Source organism: Chaetodon trifascialis, chromosome 10 (assembly GCF_039877785.1).
Source record: "Chaetodon trifascialis isolate fChaTrf1 chromosome 10, fChaTrf1.hap1, whole genome shotgun sequence".
Classification (NCBI taxonomy): Eukaryota; Metazoa; Chordata; class Actinopteri; order Chaetodontiformes; family Chaetodontidae; genus Chaetodon; species Chaetodon trifascialis.
Genome location: NC_092065.1, coordinates 18,934,539 through 18,947,953, shown reverse-complemented (window position 1 = coordinate 18,947,953; position 13,415 = coordinate 18,934,539). Strand labels below are relative to the sequence as shown.

The 13,415-nt window shown below is 40.1% G+C and overlaps 1 protein-coding gene across 1 annotated transcript; it reads left to right on the top strand.

Annotated features, from left to right (window-relative positions):
* The first annotated feature begins 2,796 nt into the window (after positions 1-2,796).
* On the top strand, positions 2,797-9,082 carry dnaaf4 (dynein axonemal assembly factor 4). The gene is made up of 9 exons (XM_070972792.1): positions 2,797-3,046; positions 3,277-3,424; positions 5,375-5,508; positions 5,621-5,837; positions 5,914-6,059; positions 6,520-6,629; positions 6,715-6,868; positions 8,466-8,571; positions 8,832-9,082. Exons 1-9 carry the CDS (start codon positions 2,924-2,926, stop codon positions 8,948-8,950), a joined length of 1,257 nt encoding a protein of 418 aa, XP_070828893.1. The 5' UTR covers positions 2,797-2,923; the 3' UTR covers positions 8,951-9,082.
* Positions 9,083-13,415: the final 4,333 nt, after the last annotated feature.

Here is a 13,415-nt window from a genome sequence, read left to right as displayed (position 1 = left end):
AAGTAACGGATGATGATATTGTTGTTCTCTTCACTCTCCATGATCTTCAAGATTTTTATCTCATTTTCCAATCTCTGCTTAGACTTTAACAGAGGGACAGTTTTCCATAATCCTATAATTTTATGAATGTCATTTTACGGTCAGGTAGTTGTAAAGCATAGTCATAATGAACAGAAGGGCAGAGGAGTTATGAAAGATGATATCCATTTGTAGCCCTTAAGCCATCCAGTTATTGCAGCTCTTTATCTCTGAGGCAACCTTCTGCCCTTCCTCTCAGTGGGAATATACAATATACAAACCTCTTGAAGAAGGTGTTTGCTTCTTATGTTGCACGTTGGAGGGCAGCTTACAGTGGATAAAGCACGTTACTGGACTTGTGACCATTTATTTATTGAGCCTATGACAATCTCAGCTGATTTCAAACTCTTTGACTTGAAGTAGAATAGCTTCATTTATTCCAAAATCTAAAGTGATACACAGTTCAAAGGCTAGTCAGTTACTTCAGTCTTTTTCCTTCAAAATGGATGTTCACCCAAACAATTGCTTTTTGTGTTGTTCATACTTCATAAGAAATTGCTGTAAGTGCAGGTGAAGGTTGGCCCGGGCTTTATCATATATTATCTGTCCACTTACACCCCCCAAAACACCACAACAACCATCACAGTTCTCAAGAAAAGGGGATAGACTCTGCCTGTGTTCATGTTCTAAAGTATACATTAATTAAAAATATGTTTGTAGTATTTATTCACACAGAAAAAAATCTGACAAAATGTGCTTAAAGCTACCCTGATCTTTTTTACATTACCAGTGGATCAAGTGGTTTTGTGTACTGTGAGAGGGGTCACTTGTCATAACAAAGTCACAGAAGGCAACCTCAAATGAATGCTAATGGCACTCTGTATCTGCTGGGTTTATACATAGCCAGCTGTTTGCGGACATGTTCACCATGTTGACTCTATATAAGGTGATAGTACATCAATGTTGAGTTTTCAGCAAGTGGTCCAAGAAGTTGACACAGTTTTAAATGGGCAAGCATGCAGACCAAAATTGTTCAGTATCTGATCGTAGCGCTGAAAGAGATTGCTATGAAACAATCAGTGATAACATTGTGGATGCTAAGAAAAAAAAAAATCATTACCGTCGTCACAGAAAACTGATTTTGACTTCTGATTGGTTTGCAAGTATCATTTTTATTTCATTTAAAATTTTATGATCTATTGAAGAGCATTTTCAAAAAGTCACATTTGACTCACTGTAGATATTATTGTCATTCCCTTTTACACGTGGTTGTGATAACTGGAGTCTGCCTTCTTCACCCTAGCATTTAACACCCAAAGACCTAGATAATATAAGGTTTTTGCTGTCCTGATAGTGAGGAATAGACTGGGCCTGCTTGTTAAAAACTGCAGCATGTCCTTAGATGTGAGAAACATGTGGAAATGTTATTTGTGCTGTTAAGCTAAGAATACACAGGTACACATATCGCGTATAAAGGTTTATCTCAAATCACGTAACTTGGAGGTGCATTTTGAACAGGTGGCAAGAGCAATATGTTCAACCCTTCAGAGGGTTTCAGTACTTTTACAAGTTGTTACTGGGAGGACATGATATGATATCAGGGTTTACAATAGAATTCATTAAACTAGCATGACTAGACAGTACATAAAATACCACGTTGGCTATTGTAATACTACCTCTGGCCTTGTTTTTATCTCTGAATCACTCTGATAAAGTATCTCTGAGTTTGATTGCCAGGTCAAAGTCAGAATTAAAGAGTTGATTGTGTTGAAGTTTTATTAGTTCATGTGAGGTTTACAGGTACAGTGTAATGTAAATCTTTTGTTCACTTGTTATGGAGAAAGAGAGAAAGACCAGGAGAAACTGTTGAAAGTTCATGAAATTTTGCTGCTGTGCATGGCTTTACTTATCTGTTATTGTGTCAATGAATGAAGAAGTTGTGGGAGTGTCTTGCAGGTTAAGTGGAAACGTATGAAAAGTCTGGTGATCACAAAGTCAGCCAGTGCAACGTAGTGTAGCTCCCTGAGGTGTGTGTGGTGTGGGGGGTGTTATTCTTCAAATTTAGGTCTTTTTTAATTTGAAAGTTTGAAAGTTTATTTTTCATGATCTTTAGTCATTTACACCAGTCATAACCACTACATGCAAGCCAATACCAAGAATCAAATCCATTTTTGACTTAGAGTGTTTTCATATTCATCTCTCCTTCAGAAAAGCAGGTTTCCAAAGGTTTCGATTCACTGACAGTGTTGTTGATCTATATTTAGACATAAGATAGACATTTATTGATCCTCACTGTAGACGTTCAGTAGTTGCAACAGAACAAGGACAGAAATAAGTACTTCATACAGAAAAGGTACAAAATAAGAGTAATAAGAGGTATATATGACTAAAATAAGAATAGAAATAAAAATAGAAAGTATACAAGAATAATTTAAGACAAAATTACAAAGTGACACTGGTGTGATGTGATCAGTAGCAGCAAATCTAGTATATGTAAATAGGGTATGCCAAACTAATGTATAATATGATTAAATATGATCATACATACGGTGTTACAGCAGTCTATAAACTGCTGTAAACTTAAAGTTGCCTGCTCGTGTCATAAAGAGGTCTGTATATTTAGCGTATTATACTTTATTGGAATTAACCACAACCCTCAGTTCTGATTTTTTCGGGAAACTGGAAGGCAGCATGATTGTTGTCACCATGGTAACAAGACGCTACACGGCAGTAAAACCAAATTTTGCGACGACTCTCGCTTTTGTCACAGAAATTAGTTTTTAACAAAACTACGCTGATATTTTTGCGTAAGACCTGAACCGTAATTTGAAAACTGATACTTCTACGTATCTGCTGGTCCGACTGCAAGCAGGAGGTTTACACTGAAAGGTTAGCTTTACCCAAAATGCCCTTGCTCGTGACAGACTACTCGTGGACACAGACAGAGTCGACGGTTTACATAAGCGTGCCGTTAAAAGGAGCCAAAGTTGCGAAAGTGGACATCATGTGTACAGACGAATACCTCAAGGTAAAGAAAGATAAGGTTAAAAGGTGTGCTCACTTTTACCATAGTGTCTGTTTGCATCACGCATTCTATTTTACGTGGCTTTTTCCACATTCATACACGCAGAGAAGTACACGACTACAGAAGGATAAAGCAACATAACATGGAGGATTTCTTGGTGTAATTACACGTTTAGATGTTTCTCTGGTGTTTCTCTCCACACAGTCACATCACCTGCTTCCTCGTTTGTACAGGTGAATTTCTCGCCGTATCTGTTTGAAGCCTTCCTGTTTGAACCCGTCGATGACGTCAGAAGTACGGCAAAGGTTGGAAGCGGGGTTGCAGTGATCAGTTTACCAAAGAGGACCAATCAGGTGTGGGAGCATCTGACGATAACCACAAGTAAGAGCATGGAGCTGGCCATGGACTCATGCTTCATGTTGTTATTGTTATTATTATCTAAGTGTAAGACACACGTGTGCTTTGTGTGTGTTCCCATAAAAAACAGGGGGATCATTTGAGTGAACTTTGCACAAAATGGGCCAATCGGGTGCGGCCTTCTTCGGCCAACAGATCGTTATAATGCAGAACTATGAAGAATTTAACAAACCAAAAAGCAACACTGTTCCTGCAAATAAACCAAGAGAGGAATGCTGGCATGAAACTGCTAATCTTTAATATTTTATACTCTCCATGCCTCCTGTTGATTTCTAACGTGATGACTACACATTATAGACACGTAAAGCAGCTGTCCAAACTTTTCATACCAGGGGCCACACAGAGAAAGAAGCATACAGCACAGGGCCATAAGCCTTTTCATCGAAGAGGCACCTTTACAGGGTTTCCAAGGTCATGGAAAACCTGGAAAAGTCATGGAACAAGTAAAATCCTTGAAAGTGTTGTGTAATGAAATTAATTGTCAGTAACCTTCAACATAATGTAACATAGCAGCAAATGTATTCTCCAGCTGTTGTGGTGTAGTTCTAATATGCATCTATACCTGACATTTTATTTGCTATCACATACAGCTTTTCGCTTTTCTCCCCACGCTTCATCTCTCCCTCCATATATTCAGGCTAACTGAAATGTCGTTTAAATAAACGTTGAATCTGAACAATGCTGGGCAGGTGTGCGTGTAATATTTCATAGCTCTAATGATTCATACAAACTTTGGTAGAAGCCGAACAAGAGAATGACCAACATGTGAGATGTAAGCTTTTCAAAAGTGCTTCAGTGTCAGCAATATGTGGGAGGCAGCAGTCAAAAGTCACGCTAAGGGAAGGAAGCAATACGTTTATCTTAAGCTGACATGCTTATGTCAGCATTGTTTTACAGACGTGCTTTGAGAACTGATAAAGGTATTAAAGTGTGTTTGAAGAAACACTGTTTGAGGTCAGTGACCAGGTGTGGCCCCTGAGGTGTGTGTGTGTGTGTGTGTGTGTGTGTGTGTGTGTGTGTGTGTGTGTGTGTGTGTGTGTGTGTGTGTGTGTGTGTGTTAGAAATCAGATCGTACAATCAGTTCAGTTTTCCCTCATGCCTGAAAACGAGTGTCAGACTGATGTACAGGTGCATTTAAGTGTATGTACAATGTAATAACTGTGCCTGTAGTTTGAAGTATTTGAATTCACTGTGAACTTAACCAAATATTAGACATTGAAAAAGGTTTAATTTTCATACATACATAATTAACATTTGGAATAAAATATACTATACTGTACAGTATATCAACAGAACTGTATACAGTTATATTTGTGCACTGATTATGCTCGTTATGGTTATGAATGGTCATGGGAATGTTTTAATGTTTCTTGAAAAGTTGTGGAGAGGTTTTGAAATTTTGGCTATGAAAACATGTGGGAGGCCTCTCTTAATGAGGAGTTTCATGTTGGCATTGGGGAGCATGAGAGATCATTTGTGTGCAAAACTGCCATCACTGATGTGACCTTCAAAAAGTCAGAGTTTCACAATAAGTGATTTCATGTGCACACTACATTTGCAAGACAACCCCATCTCTTCTCCTGCAGACATTCCTTTCCACTCACTTGTTATGGTTGTTTTTGGTCTAGAAAGAGCAACGAAGCAACCTACACATACAGTGAGAGTGACACTTAGCGTTGACAGTAACAATCAAATTTGTTAGTACATTTAAAGTAACTTACAGGCCATATAAATAAAGGTGTCATGGTGCATGTGGCCTGCAGGCTGTAGATTGGACAAGCCTGGGTTAGGCTCTAAAATAGTTAGTCTGAGATCAGCAAACTCTCAGCACAGGGGACAACAGTGCTGAATCCTTTTCAATGCCTGCTTGACTTGATGTAAAGTATCCAATGTGTTGTTGTCATTGTGTTTCAGATGATAAAGAAAAGAAGAAGGAGGTCAGAGAACGGGCTCTGTTGAAATACCAGGAAAAGCTTTCTTCAGAGTCCAGATCCAAGGCAGAAAAACAGCATGCAGAGAAAAAATATGCACTGGAGACAATGATGAAGGTAGCATATTTAACAATACCACAATCTGCTCGTGAACTACATCACAAAGTGGCCAGTATTCTGCTGTGAAATTTAAAGGGACCTATATGTGGCATGTTTTACTTGATCTCAGCTTGAAAAAGAGGAAAGAGACAGCATCCAGAAAATGAAGGACACTGAGCGAGAGAAAACCACCGCAGAGCTGGCAGCGTGGCAACTGAGACAGAGGGAAAAAACAGCCGAAGAAGCCCAATTAAAACTCCAGCGTCAGAGAGACCATCAAAACGAGCTGAAAGCCGTGACACAGAAGCAGGAAAATGGATGTTCAGGAGGTGGAAAGGTCAGACTGGGTAAGTAATTTCCTGTGTGATCAATTATGCTCCGGCATTACTTGGTTTTGGTGAATGAACACATTCCTGTGTTTAGATCAAAGAGGTGACAGTGAAGCAAAGAGCATGAAAAAACAGGTGGACCTGCCTGCTCCAAGACTTGGAGGAAACATTCAAGTCACATTTACTCCACGAGTTTTCCCAACAGCCCTCAGGGAGTCGAGAGTGCCAGAGGAGGAAGAGGTGAGAGTTACCCGTCCCCTTTATGACATCTGCTCTTGTTGTACAGCAATGAGCATAATGTGGAAAGACCCACTCTCACTTTGATGCTTGATCATATGCACCTACGTCAGTTTCATGGTCCTGGTGTTGTACATGCTGGATCATTGTAACACTGCCATGGTGTACTGGGAACAGTTAATAAAATCGATATCAGTCATTTACAAATGATTGCCTTCAATCTTATCTACGTTTTACACAGTGTCGGGGTTGTAGAACATTCCCAGAAAATAGTATTTCTCTAATCAAAGTGTTATCCATCATATCGTTAGCCTAATAGCATAATTGCCTAAGTCATATTTTAAGGTTTTCGGGCGATAATTTGGCCAAAAAATGACTTAGGCAATTATGCTATGAGGCTAACGATATGCTTTGTGAGTGGAATTCATACTAAGATTGCACTTTGTGTATTTCAACCAACTAGTGGCTCCGGAAGCAGGCTGAAGCCAGGCGTGCGGTAAATGCAGATATTGACGAGCTGAAGGATCTGAAGGACACGGAGCGGAACGCTGACTGGTTAAAGGACAAAGGAGAGTAAGTGATGTCTCCTCTCAAAGCTACTTAACAGTACTGATGTTTTGTCTGAACCACTGGACGCTAACGTGACTCTTTCCTTCAGCAAATGTTTTACAGCTGGGGACTACCTGGGTGCAGTGAATGCCTACAATCTGGCTCTCAGACTGAACAGAACGATCCCAGCTCTGTATTCAAACAGGGCTGCGTGTCATCTGAAGCTAAGAAATCTTCACAAGGCCATTGAGGATTCCTCTCAGGTCTGTACGGTCTCTGTGCTTTACATCTGTGTCCATAAGCACTTCACTGCATGTTGCGCACTCAATTAAAACTGTGCACAATGGTGTCTTGAAACTTACAAATAACAGCAAGGGATAATTGTTTATAATACCTTGAAATTCTGTGTTAGGACAAAGGCACTGGACTCCCTAAATTAAAATCCTCCCCCTGCAGCCTTTATACAGTCTCTACAATTCATCAAATCTGACACATCTTCAGTGGCTGTTATGCTGAGTGAGATGGACCCCAGTGTGTGTGTTCATGGCCCTGATGGAACATGTCACCCAGTGCAACAAAGCAGCTTGTTGATGTGGTTTTAATATCTATATTATATATTTAATTCACCATTTCTGGACAACACTGGAGCTCTATGGCAAAGAAAAAAAAGAAAAAAACTCTGTAGGTGTTGAGTTAGAAAAGTGAGCTTGCCAGAACTGTGTGGCTCGCTCCTCATGAACCTCTCCCTGGACAAATTGCATTGTGGGTACTGGAGGCACCAGGTTTTAAGACGGTCCTGCTGCACCAACTTTCTGATCATGTCATTGGAGTGTTAAATAGAGATGTTCTAAGTAGCATTATTCTCTTGAAGCTGGTTGAGCTTGAGCTAATTTTAACTCCTTTATGTCTTGTTTGGTAGTTCGATCTCTCCCAATCCACCGTAATTAAAATTTTCAGCCTCTCTGTTTCAGAGTGTAGTTAATCCAGCAGTGTGTGCAATGTGACAAAAGCAGAAGCCACTCTGAATAAACAAACATTTACTTATAGTGCCGTCTTCAATGTCTCCTCAACAGTTTCACCTTTGGCCTGAGTTCTGCATACTTCACTTTGTGAAGTAGACTGCTAGTAAAGCATTAAGCTCTGCTATAGCTTTCATGTAAAGCTGGAATGCTAATTCTGTTTGTAAGGTTTCCACTGCACTCCCATCTATCTGTGCCCATATATAAAGACAAGAGGGTCACACTCAGCAGTGTAACATTCAAGAAGAGATGCAATCTCTACTTAAAGATACCAGATGTAATCATCTATCACTGTGAGTTGTCATGCGAACGTAACCATCAGTCACTGCACCTCCATCCAAAACTGAAAATGATTAACCTCAAAGTAAATCATTGCTCTGCTTCAAACTCTTTACAACAGTCTGACATTTCAAATAATAAGCGAGCAATAAAAAAAACAAGGTGTGAAACACCAGTGCTAATTGCTGTGGACCTTAGCTTTCTCTCCAGAATCAAAACCACATATGATATCACACCAACAAAGCCATTTTATTGTCGTGAGTTGCAGCTTTAGAAAAAAAAGTGATGTCACCATGTGCGTGTATTTTCCTCATTTATGCCACTAGGATAGAGGATTTTCTTTCTTTCTACTGGTATGAATGAGGAAACGGTTTGATGTGTTCTATCTGATTGAGTTCTAGGTGAAATCACAGTGATTGGCGTAAGGATTGTATCCCTGCATTTGCACATACTGAGAAACCTTCTGTGTATAGGCAGACAGATGACTGCGTTAACTTATTACATGGTACACTGCTGAGTGTATCCATCCATATGAAGTTAGAATAAACATGTTTCTCTACAGGCACTTGATCTGTTGACTCCACCAGTTGCTGCAAATGCAGCTGCCCGAACCAGAGCCCATGTCCGCCGAGGATCTGCTTTTTGCCAGCTACAGCTCTATGCAGAAGGTTTGAACAGCAACGCTCTTTTTGATTTATTACACGATAAATGATACACTTCTGAATTTTACATTTGATTTTTCACGATACATTCACAATGATAGAGCACTAAGCATCAGTGCTTTTTGTCCTGTGGTCAAAGACATAATGGTGGAGTAACATTACATCACTGTAGCCTGTTTTAAGAATGATGACTGAAAGGCCGAACAGGTGACAGTGTTCACCTGCCCTTTGCTGTCAGCTGATCTACCTGTGACTTGTTTCCATAGGGCTACAGGACTACGAAGCTGCTCTGAAGATTAACCCTTACAATGAAGAGCTGCAGGCAGACACACAAAGAATCAGAGACGTTATTCAAGGCACTGCTGCTGAACCTGAGATACAGTGAGACAGAAAATGTACTGTACATATTATGTATGACTGATTATTGTCTGTTACCAAATGGTTTCATAACTGAGTACTGAAGGCTGCTGCATATCTGTAACCACATAGTCCAATAAATAAAAAAATAGATACAGAAAAAAAAAAAAAAAAAGTGTTGCGTGCATATGAGACAACCCGTCAGTATGTACAGAGCACCCTCATGTGGGCAAATGCTGCACCTGAAATGAAATGCAAATAATGTTGATACTATGTTAATTAATGGATTTGGGCATATTGTTCAACCAACTATGTACTTGGATAAGGTCACATGACATTTAAATCCTCTAAAGTCTTACTCTTTCCCATGCTGATAGATAGATAGATAGATAGATAGATAGATAGATAGATAGATAGATAGATAGATAGATAGATAGATAGATAGATAGATAGATAGATAGATAGATAGATATTATTATTATTATGTTGCAGAGTCTCAAATTGCTGTGAGCTGGAACTAGGTAGGCGCATGAAAATCAGCCCTATAACTGGGAATGTTTCTCAGGATGTATGAGCTCAATCGGCCAGTTGGTGGCGCTGTAATGAAGGATCAAAAGTGGAACTTTGGAACAGCCACAGCCCTCACGCTGACAGTCCAGTTGAGATGAATATACAAGCTCAGTGTGCTCTACATAAAAAGTCTCTTGGACCATAAAAGTCCATAATGATGGATTTTCTACCATATTCGTTTTTTGAAAATCAGTAGTATGAATAAAACTTGAATTTTTGACAGTATTCACACCAAAATGTGTGTACAGCATACAGGCTCTGAGGTTCACGTTTCTGTAATGAATGAGTCAGATGTGTTGAAAAACATGGCTGCTACCAACCAAAAGATTTCACAAGCAGCAGGCAGGAAAATTAGGTTAACAATTTATCCAATCAGCATAAAGCTGGGTACATACCTTCAGGCTGTGATTGGGAACAGGCCTTCCGAACCATGCTCAAAGTTTGAGTGTGCAATCATTGAAATGCTGCAGGCTTTGTGATGATGAAATAAGAGTGTGACTGGTCTCACTCCTTGTTTAAACAGATCTAAACTAGCTGAAGTGACATTGCTCACCTTTGTGAAGGCTGAAACCCGCTCACTGCTGTCTCTAACTTTAATTTTGGCCCATTGAGCTGCTTCCTTCTGTTGAACTAAAAACAGTGTTGTCATCTAATCTCCTTGATCAGAGGCTTTTATTAAGTTCACAGCAGACTGATCGCTCACTGCCCGTCGTCTCTCCACCTCACTAACAGTATTTTACGATGCTGATTTCAGATGGGAGGGATTTGGAAATTGCAGCTTTTCTTTCTAAACACAGACTTTCTCTGAATGTCTTTTTTGCTGTGAACCTGAAGTGCAAATTGAGGTCAACCGATCAGACCACACACTGGGTCAGGACCCGCTGCTGCTGGGTCATGGGAAGGCTGGTGCAAATCTCAGGATGATTCTGGAAAAAGTGCTTGATGTCCTTCATTCTGACCCGACAGCTCTGTTATTAGCTGCTGGATCCAACACGCTGCCCGAGCTTTCTTGAATTCCTCTAACATGACATAATACAGACTGATAACTCAATGCAGGTTAGTAGTCTACAAAACACACCAGCGTTAAAATATGGGTCCACAGAAAAGATTTTTTGTCAGTCCACTGATCTAAGCAGATCAGCGCTCCAATCCTTCCAAACATGTGAGTGTGGCTGTGAAGTAGCACTTGAAGACCTCGACCACACACCCTGCCCTCCGTCAGAGGACACAATTGAAATCTGTAAACACTCTGCAAAGCCGCTTTTCTGATTTTTCTCTTCTGCCAATTTTCTGTTTTTTTTCTAATCTCCTAATCAAATGCTCCAAAAGCTTCCCGACGAATTACGAATGGTTGAAATTCAGCGTCAAAAGAATGGCATCATTAAGAGGCTTTCATTTGTAGTGGAGCTGCAGTTTGACTGAATGATTGTCACTGAATTACTTCTCTAAGCGTTTGAAAAGATAAACACAATTCCAGCGTGCATAGACCAGTGAGAGAGTTGAAGTGTTATTACAAAAGATTAATGCGAGTGCTTGGAATGGAGCAAATGGAGACGCACACACAAGTTCCTCCTGGGAATTCCCTGGATGACTGAGCTGTGGTATGGAAGGTAGACATGTTATAATATGCTTATAATTTATTCTGATCGGTATCAAGAGCAGGAGGCAAAAAAACAAATGACAAAACATTTAGTTTTTCCTTCTCTTATAGTCACAAATTTGTGTTTCTGCATGTTTTGCCCCACAACTGCCAATCATTTTCTAGAGAATGCTGTCTGTGTTTCAGTGCACCAGTATCTCAAGACAAAATGCAACATTTCATTGATATCTTTAAGAGTAAAAATGATGTTGAATGGCTGCATCTTCCAGGCCTCAAATCTGACAATCTGGACAAGTCAAACATCCATCCATTTTCTATACCGCCTATCCCTTTCGGGGTTGCGGGGGGGCTGGAGCCTATCCCAGCTTCAACGGGCGAGAGGCGGGGTACACCCTGAACCGGTCGCCAGCCAATCGCAGGGCAACATACACAGACAGACAACCATTCACGCTCACACCTACGGACAATTTAGAGTCACCAATCAACCTAATGAGCATGTTTTTGGTCTGTGGGAGGAAGCTGGAGTACCCGGAGAGAACCCACGCATGCGCGGGAAGAACATGCAAACTTCACACAGAAAGGCCCCGCCCAACCCGGGGATCGAACCGGCAACCTTCTTGCTGTGAGGCATGCGCACTACCTGCTTCTGCCCACAAGTCAAACAATTGTGTTTTTACAGGACAAGCTTTTCAAAGCTGTTGTCGTGAATATTTCTCTATGAACAATGGGTCAGATGATTTTGTCTAATGTGAAAGGTGTTGCTCATAGTGACAAAACCACAGAAAAAACAGAGCTAAAGGGAGAGTTAATATTGGACTTACATTCATCAAATCACCTGAAACACCATCCCAACTACATGATATGTTGCTGGGTGTGTAACTGTGCCTCACCTGCCACCTGTTAGCTTTATGATGGGATAATGTTGTGTTTGGAAGACAGTAAAAAAAAAAAAAACAGTATTCTTAAAGTCTTTGATAAAAGCATGTGATATGTGATATTTATCTTGACAGTGCTGGACATGCAATACTCATATTAGTCCCATCAAAAAGAACAGATTTTTATATTACAAGCTAACCATCTGTGGATGCTGTGTTCTGGACATCAATAATAATATTAATAAGATAATACTAATAATAATACTCCTTTGCCATCTTCATGTCCCTATTTTTTTGTTCAGTTCCCATCAGCTACAACTGCACATTGTGTTTCATGCTAATTTGATGTCAGTAAATGTTAGCATGCTTACACGCTAAATGACGATGGTTTGCACTTACTATACCATGACTGCTAAAGAAATCTGAGGGATACAATCTCTGCTGAAAGAGTTCCCTTTATAAAATGGTTGGAGGAGGTTACATCTCTCCTTTATAAAGATAATCAATGGCAGCCACGTTTCACAATACTGTTGTAGCATTGTGGCAGTTAATCAAGCCATGAGAGAGTGATCTATAAAGAGGCACAGAGATAAGGATGAACTTCTCATAAGATAATCTGATGTGATGACTGACGTGTCTCAGAGTAGACAGGGAGAGCCTCTCGGTGACCTCTGACCAGAATTACTGAATGTGTGTACGCAGGCAGTGTGTCTTCTCTGTTTGATTACATAACAAGCACTGCTTTGAGTCACTGACTACCATAAAGTTTATCTTATGTTTGGCTGGACGTGCTCTATGTAAGACTTTGTATTTAGCATTGTATGACAGATTAAACAGATCATTTTTAGATCATTAAACTGAGATTAAGGAAGTCTGTCAATTTACTGGTTGGTATGTAGCCGCTAATGTGTTTATTTGAAGTTAAAAGTGTCTTATAGGTATAAGAAAGTAACGTTTTTTTAATGTTGCAGGTAATGAAGGATGATTCAGGTTGGACTGACAGAGCTTGATATGTCTTTCCAAAACTGCTTTTAGCTGAATGAACTGGAATGTGTGTTAGGTAGGTTGACTTTTTCTTGCAGCTTGTCCAAAGTCACAAAGAGACCCTCCTAAAGAGAAGTGATTGATGTGTCCAAGCTTGTCCTTTATTAACATTATAATGCTGCATTCAGTATCTGAGAGCTCCAGCAATTCTGAGAGTTGTTTACTACACTTACATACTATTTGGTAGGCGGCGTTCGACTGTCGATTCTGTCTGTGGTATCATTTGGCTTCGGCTTTGGTTGCTTAAGATAGATTTTCCATTGGTGGTAAATCCACGTTGTGGTTGCCTGGAACGTCTGGAAATGGTCAGAAAAAGGAGTTATTGCTGTGGATTGTTAACTGCGGAGAATTGGCATCTGATGGATCTACAGGTTTACTGGTTCTGTGTGTCTGTCAATGTGTGT